Source organism: Camponotus vicinus, unplaced genomic scaffold (assembly GCF_025532165.1).
Source record: "Camponotus vicinus isolate PSW18456_S1 unplaced genomic scaffold, iyCamVici1.0 SCAF_14, whole genome shotgun sequence".
NCBI classification, from domain to species: domain Eukaryota; kingdom Metazoa; phylum Arthropoda; class Insecta; order Hymenoptera; family Formicidae; genus Camponotus; species Camponotus vicinus.
This window is the reverse complement of record NW_028141950.1, coordinates 9,215,746-9,232,414: the sequence shown is the minus strand read 5'-3', so window position 1 is coordinate 9,232,414 and position 16,669 is coordinate 9,215,746. Positions and strand designations below refer to the sequence as shown.

The 16,669-nt window shown below is 32.9% G+C and overlaps 3 protein-coding genes and 1 pseudogene across 4 annotated transcripts; 2 read left to right on the top strand and 2 right to left on the bottom strand.

Moving 5' to 3' along the window:
• Window positions 1-519: 519 nt before the first annotated feature.
• LOC145965251 (uncharacterized) lies at window positions 520-3,138 on the bottom strand. The gene is made up of 5 exons (XM_083088661.1): window positions 2,222-3,138; window positions 1,704-1,774; window positions 1,386-1,584; window positions 842-1,307; window positions 520-763 (listed from the first exon to the last, which is right to left on the bottom strand). Exons 1-5 carry the CDS (start codon window positions 2,238-2,240, stop codon window positions 733-735), a joined length of 786 nt encoding a protein of 261 aa, XP_082944787.1. The 5' UTR covers window positions 2,241-3,138; the 3' UTR covers window positions 520-732.
• LOC145965252 (uncharacterized) lies at window positions 2,665-4,064 on the bottom strand. 2 transcript variants are annotated; one of them, XM_083088663.1, is made up of 3 exons: window positions 3,627-4,064; window positions 3,427-3,590; window positions 2,665-3,354 (listed from the first exon to the last, which is right to left on the bottom strand). In XM_083088663.1, the coding sequence occupies exons 1-3, from the start codon at window positions 3,862-3,864 to the stop codon at window positions 3,175-3,177; spliced, it is 582 nt and encodes a 193-aa protein (XP_082944789.1). In that variant the 5' UTR covers window positions 3,865-4,064; the 3' UTR covers window positions 2,665-3,174. The 2 variants fall into 2 exon arrangements, with proteins under 2 accessions (XP_082944789.1, XP_082944788.1); XM_083088662.1 differs by having other exon boundaries at window positions 3,427-4,064.
• Window positions 4,065-4,273: 209 nt separating this feature from the next.
• On the top strand, window positions 4,274-7,914 carry LOC145965385 (uncharacterized). The gene is made up of 4 exons (XM_083088881.1): window positions 4,274-4,570; window positions 4,866-4,985; window positions 5,095-5,468; window positions 7,181-7,914. Exons 1-4 carry the CDS (start codon window positions 4,451-4,453, stop codon window positions 7,518-7,520), a joined length of 954 nt encoding a protein of 317 aa, XP_082945007.1. The 5' UTR covers window positions 4,274-4,450; the 3' UTR covers window positions 7,521-7,914.
• Window positions 7,915-13,378: 5,464 nt separating this feature from the next.
• LOC145965663 (uncharacterized) lies at window positions 13,379-16,639 on the top strand (annotated as a pseudogene).
• Window positions 16,640-16,669: the final 30 nt, after the last annotated feature.

Below are 16,669 nucleotides of genomic sequence, written 5' to 3'. Positions count from 1 at the left end.
TTCTTAAAAACATTTATAGATCCTCTATTAAGTGTTTAATTTTATCTTTGGAAACTGCGTGCATCCTCTATTAAGCGATTAATGAGCGTTTACTCTTGTCGTTAAAAGACTGCGTAAAAACCGTTTGCTATAGATTTGTGAACGTTCAGTAATTGTTAGGGTCATTCCAGAATACGTTGCAAATGTCCTGCCAGTTGCCAAACCATTGCGATCCGATTAGCATTCGATGCTAATTGGATCGCAATAGTTTGGCAATTAGCACCGGGACATTTGAATGTATTTTAGAATGACCCTAACAATTACTGAACGTTCACATGTCCATAGCAAACGCTCTTTACACTATCTTCTAAAAGAGGAAAAAATATAGTAAAATAGAAGACAAAAATAAAATCATTATATAGACAAAAAATCATTTATTATATTAAAATATTATAAATATATATATATATATATATATATATATATATATATATACTATTATTACTATTATTAAAATACTGTAATAATAATATTATTATATTGAAATACTTATATTAGATCACAACCAAATTACAATACAATATGCTGGAAAACAAAGATTCATACAATATGAATGTATTAAACATTAAAAGTTTTCAAATAATTTAACAAAATATGCAAGCTGTATACAAAGCATTTCAAACAAAAAAAATTAAATCCTTTTAATAACAATCAAATAAAAAGAATAATAATTAAAATTAATAAGAAAAAGGCTTAAAGAGTAGTAAATGTGGTTGCAGTAGTCCTGAAAACAAGGGAAAAATGTTAAAAACAAATCAATAAAATATTTTACAAAATTGTACTCAAATTTAATAGTACATACTCAAAATTTTCAACTGTCATCGCTACTGCTTCTGGTATTGATAGCGGAATATCTGACGAATCGAGCGATTGGTATTGCTGTAATGAGGTTTGTGATAACTGTTGTTGGAATGGCGGTTCCTGGTGTGGTGGTTGCTGTTGTTGAGATGGGAGTGGCTGTTGAATACTAGGTTGCTGTGGATGTGGTAGTTGTTGGAATTGCTGCATTTCAAGTAAGGACTGACCCCTTTTCCTATATTTGCGCTTTAGCTCAGTGGATCCACTTCGCCTACGCTCAGAGGCGTTGAGGTTTCCACTTTCTTTCCTTGCGTTGGCGCCCCGAGGACCCTGCATATCATAAGCCCGATCCGCGAGATACGCGGGGAGTTCATTCACATACTTTTCCACTTCTGTGGCTGAGTATTTTAGATGCAATTGTCCATTCTCATCCTTAATCTTCTGTTTTCCTAGCCGATCGCGATGCAGGGCTGTAAAAAAAGTAAGTTTTTAGTATAATTAAAAATTATCATATGATTTTAAAAAATCTGTGTAAAACAGTTATTTACACTTGGCCACCATAAGGAAATTCGTTGGGAATCTCTCGTTCTCAGTATATTTTCTGCTGATTCGCACCCTCATACGGTGCGCTTTGTCACCGAAGACTCCTTTCAGAAGAGCATATGCCCAATCAGCGTGGCTTTCTTCTACATGTACTAATTTGTTATATGCTACTTTGGAACAGAGAACTCCATCTCCAAGAGATATCTGCAGATGATAGAAGAGAATACATGAAGTTAATAAAATTAGATGAATAGGAAACAAATAAAAAGTATTGCACAAACATACTTCTTTAACCCTCACTTACAGAATAGCATTAAACTCACCTTTTCTTCTATGTCTGACGGAACTTCACTGGTGGAGGCTGAACTTGTAGAAGACAGTAGTGGCCTCTTTCCTATAACATAAATAAGTACTAGTGATAACCATTTCTATTTCAAAGTATATTTTTTACTTCATATACAAAATCACACATAAGACAGCTTAAAACTGATTTTAATGTAGAAAATAGCCTTAAAACTTTCATTCTTCAAGTGTAGAAAGATGTAAGACAAAAATCAAATATTAATTAAGAAATTCTGTGAGTGATACCAGTGTGCTATGTATGAAAATAAAATAAAATAAAAACATGTCATTCATCACACAAGAACAGTACAAGACTGCGAACTATATAATTTTAAAAACACTATCATTTCAAAGTGGAGAAGACTTTCAGAGTTAGCGAGAGAATACAAATGACTGCTTGAAATTCATGCTTGAAATAAAAGCAAAGCCTAACTTAATCAAACAACATATTAAGATAAATACGAAACCAATTACAATTGGATCGTGTACAACAACGTACCAAATCTGCCATAACACATGGAGCATTATATTGCATAAGAATTCTGCATGTTGCATCGCGTAGTGGTCTCTACCAGAATTGTCATACACATTACTTACAAATTCTTGTTTCAGGTTTTCCAAATCGAATATTCACGTTTTCCAGACCTTTTACTTTTTGAGGTGGCAATCATGTATGTTGTAAGATAAAATTGTATTGATTATTTTAGTTTATTGTATCTTTATGTTTTCGTTGCTTACTGCATGTATTTTGTTCTCCCGCGCATTCTTTTCGTTAGTGGCGCAAGTGCACAACGCACTTCCTTCCTTTCTTTGCAGCACACAACACACATGTGTGTGTGTTATTTACGCCTTCTTAATTTTGTACAAGTAAGCTAAATATCTCGAAATTAAACGTGTTCAGCAACTACATCAATCAATGTGTGATTGATTTAAGAAAGACCAATTCAACAATGTATTATATTTTTTGCATCTTACAATAGGACTCATATATAAGTAGTCTAAAAATTATGGTTTTGACAGTTATCATGCCCAACTTACATGAAAATATCACAACTATTACACAAGTGAATTTTTTAATTATAACCATCTGTGATACTATATTAATTATTTTAATTACTAATTTTATAAATTAATATTACTATTATTTATTATCAATATATGCACGTAATATATTACTCTAAGTTTATTAATCTTGAATATTTCCATTTTCGGGAAAACTGTTCAACCAATGTTGCACGTACTGTGAGTAAGGATGTGGAAACTTACTTATTGAGTCCCCCCTACATCTGTCATTTTTCTCTCTAACTCCGCGAATTTTTCCAAGTTCACTTTTCCTGCACTATTCAATTTCTCCTGAAAATTGTCTTGCATTTTTTCTACTTTTGCTTCAATTCTTTGCAGATATTCTTTGAGAATGTTAATATAATCCTTCACGTCTCCAGATGGATTATTTCACATTTGTTCTGCTTTTAATGCAGATTTTAATTCTTTATTCTCTAGCAACAAATGTTCAATTATATCTTCATCATCTGTTATGCTCACTGATGCATCACTTGGATTCAGTCTCCTAGATGATAATATTTTTTCATGGATTGCATCAGTAGCATTTTTCTTGATCATTTTTTTATTTTTCTGAAAGAAAAAAAAGATATATCAATATAACTAAATGATCATATGTCAAACATTTGCAAAAATTATACTTACATTTGAATCACGAGTGCTGCTGATAGTCATATTATATGAGTTCATATTAGTTTGTTTTAACGTAGCATCATCAGTTGAATTTGGTTCCGATTCATCTTCACCCAATAGGTTAGGCCAACTAATTCTCTTTATACTCATGGCATGCTCCAATGCCTCTCGAGATTCTATAAAACAGAAAGTAAAGACTAAGTTACACTTACCAGCAAGCAAACCGATTAGAGCATACCACTTGTGCTCTTTTCCGTCTTTGCTGCCGTGCGCAGTGTTAACGGTATAAAATATTGTCTTATCAAAATCCGTCAAAGACTTCGGATTGAATGCTATCCGTTCACTTTTTCCGATTTTCATTCTAATTTTATGCACTGGCACTACTTCTGTTTTACCGCCACTTTTATACTTCACCAATGCATACCACTCGGAATTGTTCACTTCACTCATGATAAAGATGAAAATAAACAATAGATATTTCTTTAATTGTCCGAATAGTTATTGATTCAAAGATTAGATATATATAGATACAGGTCATTCAATTGCAGTTCTCGCACACAAAACGGATTCACGGAAGAGCTCGCACTTCTGTACACGATCATATAAACATGTCTGGACATGTCGCAAGCATAGGAGAGTCAGTGTTGGCAGGTAGGTTAGAAGTTTTGCGCATGTGCAGCAAACGCGGCCTTAATGGCTGTGTTCAGCAGGACAATCTGCTTTGCAACTGTCGTAAAATTCGTGAATCTGATTGGTGTATACTCTTAGATTCAGCCAAAATTAAGAGCATACACCAATCAGGCTCACAAATTTTACAACAGTTGTAAAGCAGCTTTTTCTGCTGAACGCAGCCAATGAAATATAGTACAGACATGAAGAATAATACAGACAAAATGGTATAATATATTAAGACCGCGTTCGCTGCACATGCGAGAAAATCCTATCTGCCACCATTGCTTTCAGTAGACACCGGCATCTTAACATTGGAAAATATTATCTGAAATATAATTGAAAATATCATTGAAAAATATTTGAAATGGAACGATACAAACGTTTTTTGTACACTGAAGAAAATATCCCTCGCTCCACCGCTTATCGTCGGCGACAACGAAGAATGTCATCAGAATATCGAACAATCTTTTATAATTCTAATGAGGTATTGTTTATTTTTTAATTGTATCGCTTTTTCGAAGTTTTCCTGTTAAAGCAATACTAGGATCATTTTGCATCAGGTGTACAAAAAAGATCGATCTTTCTGATTTTGCTCCTATTTGGCAAATACGTATAATAACATTTTAATATATAATTAGTCTTTATTAACCTCAAAAGTGATAATTTGATGTTTTTGTATACTTGATATCGAATAAGCTAAAATATTAATCGACAAATTTTTTGCGTGGAAGTTTCGCAGTGTAACATATTTTTTCACTGAAAATATTATTTCGTTTTAGAATACATCATCTACAACAATGTCACAGAATGATGTTGAGAGGACAGGTGCAATATTACAAGACAATTTCATATCTGTCAATAGAATTATTGATGATTCATGTGCATCATATTCTTGGCAGGTATGCAATAATTTTTTGGAGTTCTGAATATTACATTTTAGTAAAAGAAGAATACTCATTTTCTTAATGACTATTTTATTTTCATTTTACATTTAATTCTTTTTTTTAGAGCAATTCTAATGGAATAAATGAAGTCATTAATGTAACAGAATCAACTAAATCTAATATTTCATCCAACAATAATGAGGAAATTAGAAAGATTGTCTTGGATTCATCATTAAAAGATTCAGAGTCTGCCTCATCATCAGAAAAAGACTCCTTGTCCAATGATACCTCATCAAAACCTATTGATCACAGCAATATGGAAACGAAGAATAAGAAACTTTCAGAAAGATTGTGTGATTGTACAAACACTACACTTGGTGATGTTATTTTCATGTGCCTCGTATTAGGAGTGAAGCATAATTTAACATGGGAAACACAGCTTGACATTCTCCGAATGGTCAACTCAATATACGACAAGGAAGATATTCCAGAAACAAAGTACAAATACTTTCAATACATAGAGAAAGGGAAAGCATATCTTATCATATCTATTGTCCAACATGTGAAGTGTACTTAGGGGAAAAGAGTTGTTTGCCAGAATTTGTGCATTGTTCTTATTGTGATAATAATGTTGATGTGTCTAAGCCGTCAAATTTTTTATTGTCCATATCATTAGAGTCACAGTTACAAAAATTAGTAAGTGATTCACGTATAGCATCTTCATTGTTAACTCACAGATTTAATCGTAAGAAAGATCGCTCTGATGCTTTTGAAGATATATATGACGGGGAGCAGTATAAAAAGCATTGTGGTCTTGGAGGAATTCTCTCATCCCCTCTTAATTTTTCATTTTCTTTCTGTACGGACGGTGTACAAACTGGAAAGTCGACTGGTAAATCATTATGGCCTATTTATGTAACTATCAATGAACTCCCATTTAAAGATCGCAGCAAATATATGCTTCTTGCTGGGCTATATGTTGGACCTAAAGATCAAATGGTTTTCTTACAACCCTTTGTTAAAGAAGCAAATAAACTCTCCTCTGAAGGTTTTTCTTGGATTCATAAGGGAAAAGAGGTTGTCAGTAAGGTCATCCCTTTATGTGCTGTAACTGATTCTGTTGCACGATGGCAACTTCTCAACATGCAGTCTTTCCATGCATTTTATGGCTGCACATTCTGTTATGAGAAGCAGGAAAAAACAAGTCCAAGGTCGAGATGTTTTAACGTCCTCTCTGAGAAAGCAGATGAAAGAACGGCAGAATCCACTTATCAGGATGCAATAAGAGCTTATAAAAAGGAAGATGAACCATGTGTAAATAAGCGACATTACAAGGGTGTCAAGGGTCCATCTATTTTGATAAATCTACTTTATTTTGATTTGATTTGGGGGTTTGTCGTCGATTACATGCATGCCATCCTCTTGGGTGTGATAAAATCTCATATGGAATATCTGTTCGATTCTATTAACAAGAAATGTTGGATAGGTATGACAGATAATATTGCTTTAAAAAATTTGACGGACACAATAGATAGCCGTCTTCTTAGTATACAACCTCCAACAGCAATAACTAGAAGTCCTCGTTCAATTGAACACTGTTGTAAGTGGAAAGCTTCAGAATGGAGGTCATGACTTTTATTTTATTGCATACCATGTTTGCAAGGCCTGCTTAAAGACAAATACTTGGCTCATCTCGCTATGCTTTCCCAAGCAACTAATATTCTCCTTCAACATTCTGTACTTCGTATTGAAATTGAAGAGGCGCATAATCTGTTCCTTGGATACTGTTATTATTTTCAAAAATATTTTAAACCTAAACACACAATCTACAACCTTCATCTTCTTACTCATGTATGCAAATGTTTTATAAACTGGGGTCCCTTGTGGACACAAAATGCATTTTGTTATGAAGGACAAAATAGACATCTATTACAACTATATCAGAGTCCATTCCAGGTTACTTTACAGATTGCTCGTAAGTTTCTTATGTTTAATTCATTATCTACTTTATGTGAGGAGCTTGTGTCATCTGAAAGTACCATTAATTTCTCAGAAAGAGTTTTGAATAAGAGGCTTAGATATTTTGTGCATTCTGATGGAGCACTTCTCTTAGGGAAGGGACAGCGTAATGTTTCGATTTTGTCTGAAGAAGAACAATGCTTTGTCTATTTTGGATGTTTTAACATTAACGATTTTACTTTTTTTAATAGATTATTGTACAATGGAATGAGATATACTTCGTCCCAATATGTTGATAAGAAAAAGAACAATGATTCTTATGCCATCCTAAAAGATGGGAAAATTGTGAAGATAAAATACATTACCATGTCACCGTTGGGGGAAATTTTACTTCTTGTACAAACGATTAAATGCTCCAGACGTTTATTGGTTCAAAACGATTACGTGGCTCTGAGACATATCCTCAAAGTTAAACAAATTGGCAAAATGCTGTGCGTCAAACTGTCTTCCATCAAACAATCTTGTGTTGTGATGAATTTACCCGATAATATTTATGTGTGTGGATTGTCTTTTGGTTGCCACTGGGATTAATAATAAAAGTTTCAAATTAATTTTTTTGTAATGTATAGTTTGATATTTTCCATTACTTACTTATGAATTTATGATAATTTAAAGTCTAGATGTAAATAAATGATTAAGTTTAGGTGCCAATAAATAATTCTAAGTTTACATGTAAATAATATGGAAAATTAGGAACTTTAAAGATATTATAATTCCTCTGAATAATTTATTTTCTCAGATTTAGGTTAAGCTTTTAAAGGAATTACCTTGAACTCGTAAATTTTCTTTTAGTAGTAATATTTAGATTTATATGTAATAATTATAGATATTTATATCTTTATAGATATTAAGGATTTTCACACACACACACACACACACATTTGTATTTTATTATACATATATTAAATAAAGTATTGTTAGGATTTGGAAATTGATCTTTTTTTTTACTCTAACTTTGACATCCCCATGCGAGTGAAAATTAGGAAGAGGTTTACTGGATGAAATTAAAAGAGGATGTTATCATAAGAAATTCAAATTTGCACTGGCATAAAATAACGCAATTTCAAACTATGAATGAACGCAAGAAACGGCGTTACCAAGACATTTATAAACTTTCTTTATGAGAGTGTTTCTTGGACGTTTCCAAACAGTTAACGTAACGCTCTACAATTTGCCGCATTGGAAGAGCGTTTGCTACATGAAGAAAACAAACACTCGTGTTACAGCGTCGGAAAAACGTTTCTTAGGCGTTTTCAAGCCGTTTGTGTAAACGCCGTACAATTCGCCGCATTGAAAAAGTATTTGCTGAAAGTGAAAAAACGGTATTGGAAAAAGTGTTTGTTAAACGTTTGAAAAGTCTGATAGTAAACTCTGTACACGAAGATGTATCAACGTTTACTGAACGTACTCTGAAAAATGTTACCTCAGCATTGCAAAACTTTCATGTAACATTATATAAAGTGTTTGTAGAACAAAAATTGCAACACTGCAGCGTTTGATAAGCATTCAAAACCCAACAGCGTTATGTAAGTGCTCTTACAAAGTTTGAAAAGCATATAAACTCTCAGAAAACCCTCACTCAACGGTTGTTAACGCTTTATAAAGTTTCTTATTTTCGCCAGGGTCATTACCAACGTGTGCAATACATTTTATCGAGGGATTTTCAATCATGGATCAATTTTTGTGAAGGTACTGTCATAATCAATTTTTTACATTTACGATACATTCAGCGTACAGTAACGGCATTTTGAACAAATTTTCACAAATATTTAAATTGAGAGTGGAATAGGCCTATGGGGGAAACCACTATAAAAAAAGCGCACCATGCTATCTACCGCAAGGTGGTGTGGAAATGATAGCGCATCATTTTCTCGCCACTAAAAGGACGGGTCATTTTTCGGCGCGGTATTGCGATATATCGCACGCCACCATCATGTCTCGGAGAGCGATCCGCCCATCGCTTCGCCGCGCGCCTAGTATAAGATTACAGTGGGACGACTCTCGTCGCCATGCGCTTCTACTCACGCAGATTGGCCGATATTCTTTATTTAATTTTTCGTTAATTATTACGAATATCACAAAGCAGTACAAGTCCTTCCTTCTTAATTTGAGCCAATCTACCTCCTTACTTCGTATGGGCTAAAATTTCACTGACACCCTGTATATGTATAAGCGCTTGTGAAGAAAGCGCAGTAAATTGAAAAAATCCCATAGCATTTTACGATTTTCGCAATAATAGAAATATTAAATAAAATCGGACGAATGTGTATTTCTGCGTGTATGTCTGGAAAAGGGAGAGAGAGAGAGAGAGAGAGAGAGAAACGCTCGGCCATTCGAGCTATCGCACGGTCTAGCATAATAGACATTTTGTCGGCGCGCGGCAAGGGGAAGGACAGCGCGGCGCAACAATGACGGTGTAACCGATAGTAGCGGCGTGCCCTGCTGTCCCTCCCCTTGCCGCGCGCCGACAAAATGCCAAACACACTGGATCATGCGATAGCTCGAACGGCCGAGCGCTTCTCTCTCTCTCTCTCTCTCTCACAAGCACACAAACACACACGTAGATACACGTTCGTTCGATTTTATTTAATATTATTATATAATTTATTTAAATAACTATAAGAAATTAGGCTCTGTATATTAAAACATAAACTTAAATTTAAACGGGCAGTAAGAGCCAAACGCGGATGGTAGTGCGTAAGTTCAATGAGAATTAAGTTTTCGTTGAAACTTATTTGTGTGCACAGGGCACAAATTTTCTTGGTACGATACCAAGCAAATTTAAAATAATTCTCTAATTTTCTCGCCTACAACATTACAGGGGGGGAAAAGAGGGATAATAATTAAAATAAAGTCTCGAATTGAGAATTATTTTCCATCCGCGTTTGGCTCTTACTGCCCGTTTAAATTTAAGTTTATAATTTATTTATTTTATAATTTCTATTATTGCGAAAATCGTAAAATGCTATGGGACTTGTTTCTTCAATTTACTGCGCTCCTCACAAGCGCTTATATATGTATAGTACTCTGCGACATTCTGTATATACAATAAAAAAGATATTTGCATATAACTATCTACAAATTACAATTTATGCACGACATTTGTTAAATCGATATAATCAAAAGCTAACAATATAAAATGTTTTATGCAAATTGATGTAATGTCGTAAAATTTCTAAATAATATAAATATTTTCATAATACATTCTTTGTCTCAAAAGCATCGAAATGATAGATTTATATCGATAATATAATAGGTTTCATCGTCCATTTCCAGACGCAACCATAATATATATTTTTTTCGTCTCTCCGATATATGCAAATGAGATATTTGTACTGAGGCGTCTTTTTCTAACGATATTCATTGGAATATCGTGATCAGATATGATAAATGTAAGATATATGAATAATTTATCACTTTGGAAAAGGCAATTTACTTTCTGCTATAATTTTAAAAAAATGTTGCTTTGTACATTTCACATTATTGAAATATTTTTCCTTACAAGGATTTCCTTCTAAGGCTATAGTTTATAGTAGTATAGTGAAAGCCGCAGCATAAATTTCACAGCATATGCTATCAAGTCGAAGCTTTTCAAATATTATATTATTTGTAGGAAACGGCAATGAAAGTAATTTTTTTTAGGCACCAATAGACACCACATAGCCGGGTAGGCTATTGTACATTCGAAGCTTGGTGTCATCAAAAAAAATCGCCAGCGATCAGTATAATTTGCTCCAATAATTTGTTAGCTTTTGTCGCTATATGACATGCTACAATTATATAAGAATTATCGCAATATATAGCACACTTTCAAAATAAGAATCCTTTTATAACGTGTAAAAATCGGTTCAATGATTCATTTTATCTGGATTTTTATTCTTATCAAATATGCCTTTTAGTTGAGGTAGTGTCTTTATGATTTCTGAATTAAATTTCGTTTAAATTTCGCTTCCAAAATGCACATGCAAATCGTATCTGATGTAAAACATTTTTGAAAGTAACCAGCACACAAATTAAGATCGCTTCTCGAATTTTTTTTGAATAATCAACATACAAATTAGATCGACTCTAGATTTTTTTGAATAACCAGCACACGAATTAAATCGCCTCTGGAATATTTTTCGAATAGCCAGCATCAGAATTAAATCACCTCTGGGTTTTTCTTAAACCAGCATACGAATTAGATCGCCTCTGGATTTTTTTTTAATAATCAGCTCACGAATAGATCGCCTCTGAAATAAATATTTTAATAACCAGAGCGCACATGCAATCACCATCTGGTATGAAATATTTCTAAAAATAACCAGCACACGAATTAAATCGCCTCTGGATTTTTTTAAACCAGCGCACGAATTAGATCGCCTCTGGATTTTTTTTCAATAATCAGATCACGAATAGATCGCATCTAAAATAAATATTTTAATAATCAGAGCGCACATGCAAACCGCATCTGATATGAAATATTTCTAAAAATAACCAGCACACGAATTAAATCGCCTCTGGATTTTTTTAAACCAGCGCACGAATTAGATCGCCTCTGGATTTTTTTTCAATAATCAGCTCACGAATAGATCGCCTCTGGATTTCTTTTTCAATAATCAGCTCACAAATAGATCGCCTCTGGGATAAATATTTTTTAATAAGCATTTTTTAATTAATAACTAGAGCGTACATGCAAACCGCATCTGGTAAAATATATAATCTGTATATGTATATATATATATATATACACAAGGTGTCCCATTTTAACTTGGACAGTAAAATATCTCAAAAACTAAGCCCAGCAAACAAAAATGTTTCAGAAAAAAGTTGTATGGTTTCGAGGGGGCCGTAAGATGGTACCATTGGTTTGACCTTGAAGAGTTATTTGAAGGTCACATGAAGGTCACCTTCAATTTCTTAAATGAAACCTACTATTTGTCATTGCATATTCTTGTAGCTTATCTCGAGAGCTTTCCAAAACACTATAATTAAGTACCTTTTCGTTAAGTACTTTTTGAGTTATGAGGCTTGAAATAATTTCTTAATTTTACATAAACCGTAAAATATCTTGTAAAATATTCATTTCTCGATTATCTTACCTTAATACTTTTACGTACAAAATAATGAGAGGAATCAATTGGTGTAAAGAAAACACATAATTGTTTTGAAGAAAAAATATGGAATTGTTAATTGCAAATTCCATATTTTTTCTTAAAAACAACTATGTGTTTTCTTTACACCAATTGATTCCTCTCATTATTTTGTACATAAAAGTATTAAGGTAAGATAATCGAAAAATGAATATTTTACAAGATATTTTACGGTTTATGTAAAATTAAGAAATTATTTCAAGCCTCATAACTCGAAAAGTACTCAATGAAAAAATACTTTATTAGTATTTTGAAAAGCCCTCGAGATAAGCTACAAGAATATGTAATGAAAAATAGGGGGTTCCATTTAAGAAATTTAAGATGACCTTTACGTGACCTTGACAACACTATTCAAGGTCGTACCAATATTACTATATAATACGTTACTTGAAACCCTACAACTTTTGTCTGAAATATTTTTGTCTATCGTTCTTGGTTTTCGAGATATTTGGCTGGCACGGGTGGTCTGATACACCCTGTATATACATATATATACATATATATATATATATATATATATATATATATATTGTGTATATCTATAACTTACACAGAATATTTTCCACGTTGTAACGCTGTTTTCGCTTGTTAGGCGTACAATTGTTACGACGCCGCGCGACAGCGAGTATCTATGACGCGCAATACGAGAAAGAAAACACAGGAGTGTAATGCCTTAGTGTGCGCGTACATGTATACTGACGTATACTATTACACGCGAAATGGAAGAGAAGGATGGTATGATATTTTCTCTCCTTGTCACACAAACAGATTGTGGCGCCTCCTATCGCGACATCGGGCAACTAATTTACGGGTCCGTTTTACTCTTTTGCCTCGATCTCACACAAACACATATGCACAAAAATTTTCTGCATCGAAATTTTTTTTATTCGACTATTAAACTTATTTCTAGAAGTTCATCTATATTCCTTCATATAATTACAAGCCCGGACTGATTCTATTTTGCACGCACAAACTGTAAAACTTTTATATTAAGAAAGTATTGTTACGATCTGACGTCAGAAGTCGATAAAAAACCTATAATTTTCTAATTTTCTTTCGTTTTTAACAAAAAATCAATAGCTCCGGTGTATATTACTATGTGTACTTTAATCATAGAAAAGGATTTATTATTTCGTACGATCTATAAAAAAATTTCGGTGCAGAAAAAAATAATCGGTTTGTCGATAAAATCGGACGGTCCGACATCCTCTTAACGAAGGCATTTGCCACGTGGGGAGGTACGTTGAGTACTCTTGAATGAACCTGAGACCTATGCCGGCGGTAATGTACACCGATATTCATATAGATTATTCTTATATTTAAGATCATTTTAAGTATGATCTTAGATTGCTTTTTAAGATTCCGTTTAGTTAGTAAAATAGTTATATTCCAACTTACTTAAAACGATCTTAAATATAAGAGTGAATTATGAATATCGGCCGTAGTTACCGGTAGGGTCAGACATGCCGGACAAGTCGAAGGGGAAGAGTCAGACTAATAGAAATACCAAAATTATATAAATATATATTATATTATCTTAATATTTTTGAATAAAATGAAAGAAAAAGAGACAATAATCGAGAAAATAGAAAAAGGCAACTACAGTGATTTGAATATCTATACCTGAGAACAAAGAAAGTATTCCAATGGACTCTATAGGAAGGAATAAGCATGACAAGTGATGGTTATCTTTATGATGTTAACACAAAGGAATACAATAAACCATAATAATCCAAGAACTCAAAGAAGAGAATATATTGGATAGAAATGTATAGTGATTGGAAATGATTAGAAACTAAAAGACAGTATGCATACAACCTATTTATTAATAGTAATACTATTTTGTAATTATATTAAATTTTATAATTTAGTACATTGTATTATATAAAGTATTAAGCATAAAAATATTAAGCTGGTATGAAAATTATAATAAAAATATATAAAAATAATGTTAGCTATATTAAAATGGAACATATGAATTCTTTATATTTTATATAAAGGAAGAGACTTAAAATATTTTGCAACATCTATATTTTTCGAGTCTTAATTATAAAAACTTTAGAAGAATCAGTTGACAAATTCTATACATGTATTAATAATTAAATTTTTAAATAATTAAAAAATGATTGATAAATATCAAAGATCAGTTTACCGCTAATTAAGAAGATTTATAGAAATACGGTTAAAAATGTTTTTATCCCACAGCAGGCATTTTGTGTTTTGTAAATAAAAAGATATAAATATGACAATGAATATAGAAAAATATTTATTTCATCTTTAAATATTACAATATCTTTCGCGATTGAATAATTTATTTACTATCAATTTACATACAAGTATCTTGTTATACAGCACTGGTGCTACCGACATTTCGTATACATAGCACGGAACAAAGCCAGAAATTGTGCACATTATATATTACCCTCTGAGAACATTCATGAACATTGGCTTTGTAGTTCATGTCCACGTTTTCAATATCCATAGAAGGAGTATCGCTTTCAGGGATCACCTAAAAGCAGGCCATGACATCTCTCAGTCTTCTCTCTGACAATATTTGTTATACAGGGTGTCAGGCAATTTTTGATCTTCACGAAGTAAGAAGGTAGATTGGCTCAAATTAAGAAAGAAGGTACTATACTATTTTGCGATATTTGCAATAATTAACGAAAAATTAATTAAAAAAGATCGACCAATGCGCGTGGCTCGAAGCACACGTCGGCGAAGACGGTCTGACTGTAACATAATGGCGGCGCGCGGCGAAGCGGTGATTGGGGAGGGGAGGAGCCTTCGCCACGCACTTACACACTCATCGCTCCTCCCTTCCCCAATCATCGCTTCGCCGCACGCCGCCATTATGTTACAGTCAGACCGCCTTCGTCGTCGTGTGCTTCTAGCCACGCGCATTGGCCGATCTTCTTTAATTAATTTTTCGTTAATTATTGTGAATATCGCAAAATAGTATAGTAGTTTCCTTCTTAATTTGAGCCAATCTATCTTCACACTTCGGGACTGTCAAAATTTCCCTGCCACCCTGTATAAAGGTTAGACTTAACATCGTGAGGAGTAAACCGGAAATAAAGAAGAAAATTAAACACACTATTGATATGATCGTAACGCATTCACCGAAACCATATATTTGCCTTTGACTGAGAAATGTAATCCTCATACTGGTGTGATAATCGGGTGGAATTACAAATGTAAAGCTGTGTTCGTACAAAAAAAATTAAAATCTGTAGCTCCACATCTCAGCGAATGCTGTGAAACTCGGCACGTGCTTCTGCAAATGTTATACTTACAAATCAGATTTATTACAATTTCAGATTTATCTATCAACCGCACTATATAATTCTTGCGGAAAATAATATAGTATGTTATGCCCCAGACAGCACGGAGACATCTTATAATAGCTCTTTATGAATTACATAAATTTTTATGAGTTCCTCAATTTTTTTCGAAAAGTGATGCTAAAGTGCTCGGATTGTGATCTTATGCGCCACCTAAATGGATACTTTGTGAGCTGGTCATAATGAGTTCTTTAAGATTCTTTAAGAATAGTATTATGAATTTTTATTCTGAGGACGAGATCGTAGAAAAGTTAGTTGTGCACATTACTGCAAATTGTAAAAATTTCGGTAATTAAGAAAATTTGTGCAATTTATAATAGGTTTTTAATGATTTTCTAAATATTTCTGTAATTATTTTAAATTATTTTAAATTATTTTAAATTATTTTATATTCAGTTTGTCAGAAATTAAACTGATAAATAGTTATATCAGGAAGAGGATGCGATTCACACACAATTATGCTGCGTAGCACATGTATGTGGTTCTCTCTGCTTGTATGCGTGTGAGCAGTGTGTCCTCTTTCTGGCATTACTGCTCATAAAAGGAAAAAATATACTTTAAACCTTATGTGTTAATTACTAGTTCTTTATATACATTTCATGATAAATATTGAATACGAGTTAAATTAAGAGTGACTCGCCGCGGAGCGGCAAGCAAAGAAATAGGTGCCACATTTCTGATATCAAAATGATATTTTTCTGACCACTGTATGAATGTTATAACAGGTTCATATATGGGAACTCATAATCAGCTGCTTATGATTTAGTGTTCAAGAGCTTAAAAAATAATATTTTTAGATCACATCTTAAATTCATTTAATGCAAATCATAAAGAGGTCAAAAAAATGAGCTCTTTATGAACATATTATGAAAAGTCTGCTGTCTGGGGCACCACAAGGTATGTATAAGATATTAGTAGCATTCTCTCTTATAAATAATATAAATTATATATATTTTATATCATTTTTCATCTCTTTATGCATGCGCATAAATATATAAAATATATTTTTTTTATTTTAAATACTAGATCAAGTTGTCCAAAATGGATAAATAATGTAGAGATAGGACGATACTTTTCTCATTTCGAAGGCACTCATTAAGCACCAACCGAAAACTTGTCAAAAAATTATCCAACTGATATCGCTATTATGCACGAAGTACTTACTGATCGGTAGTGTGTACAATAAAATTTAGGATTTGTAATA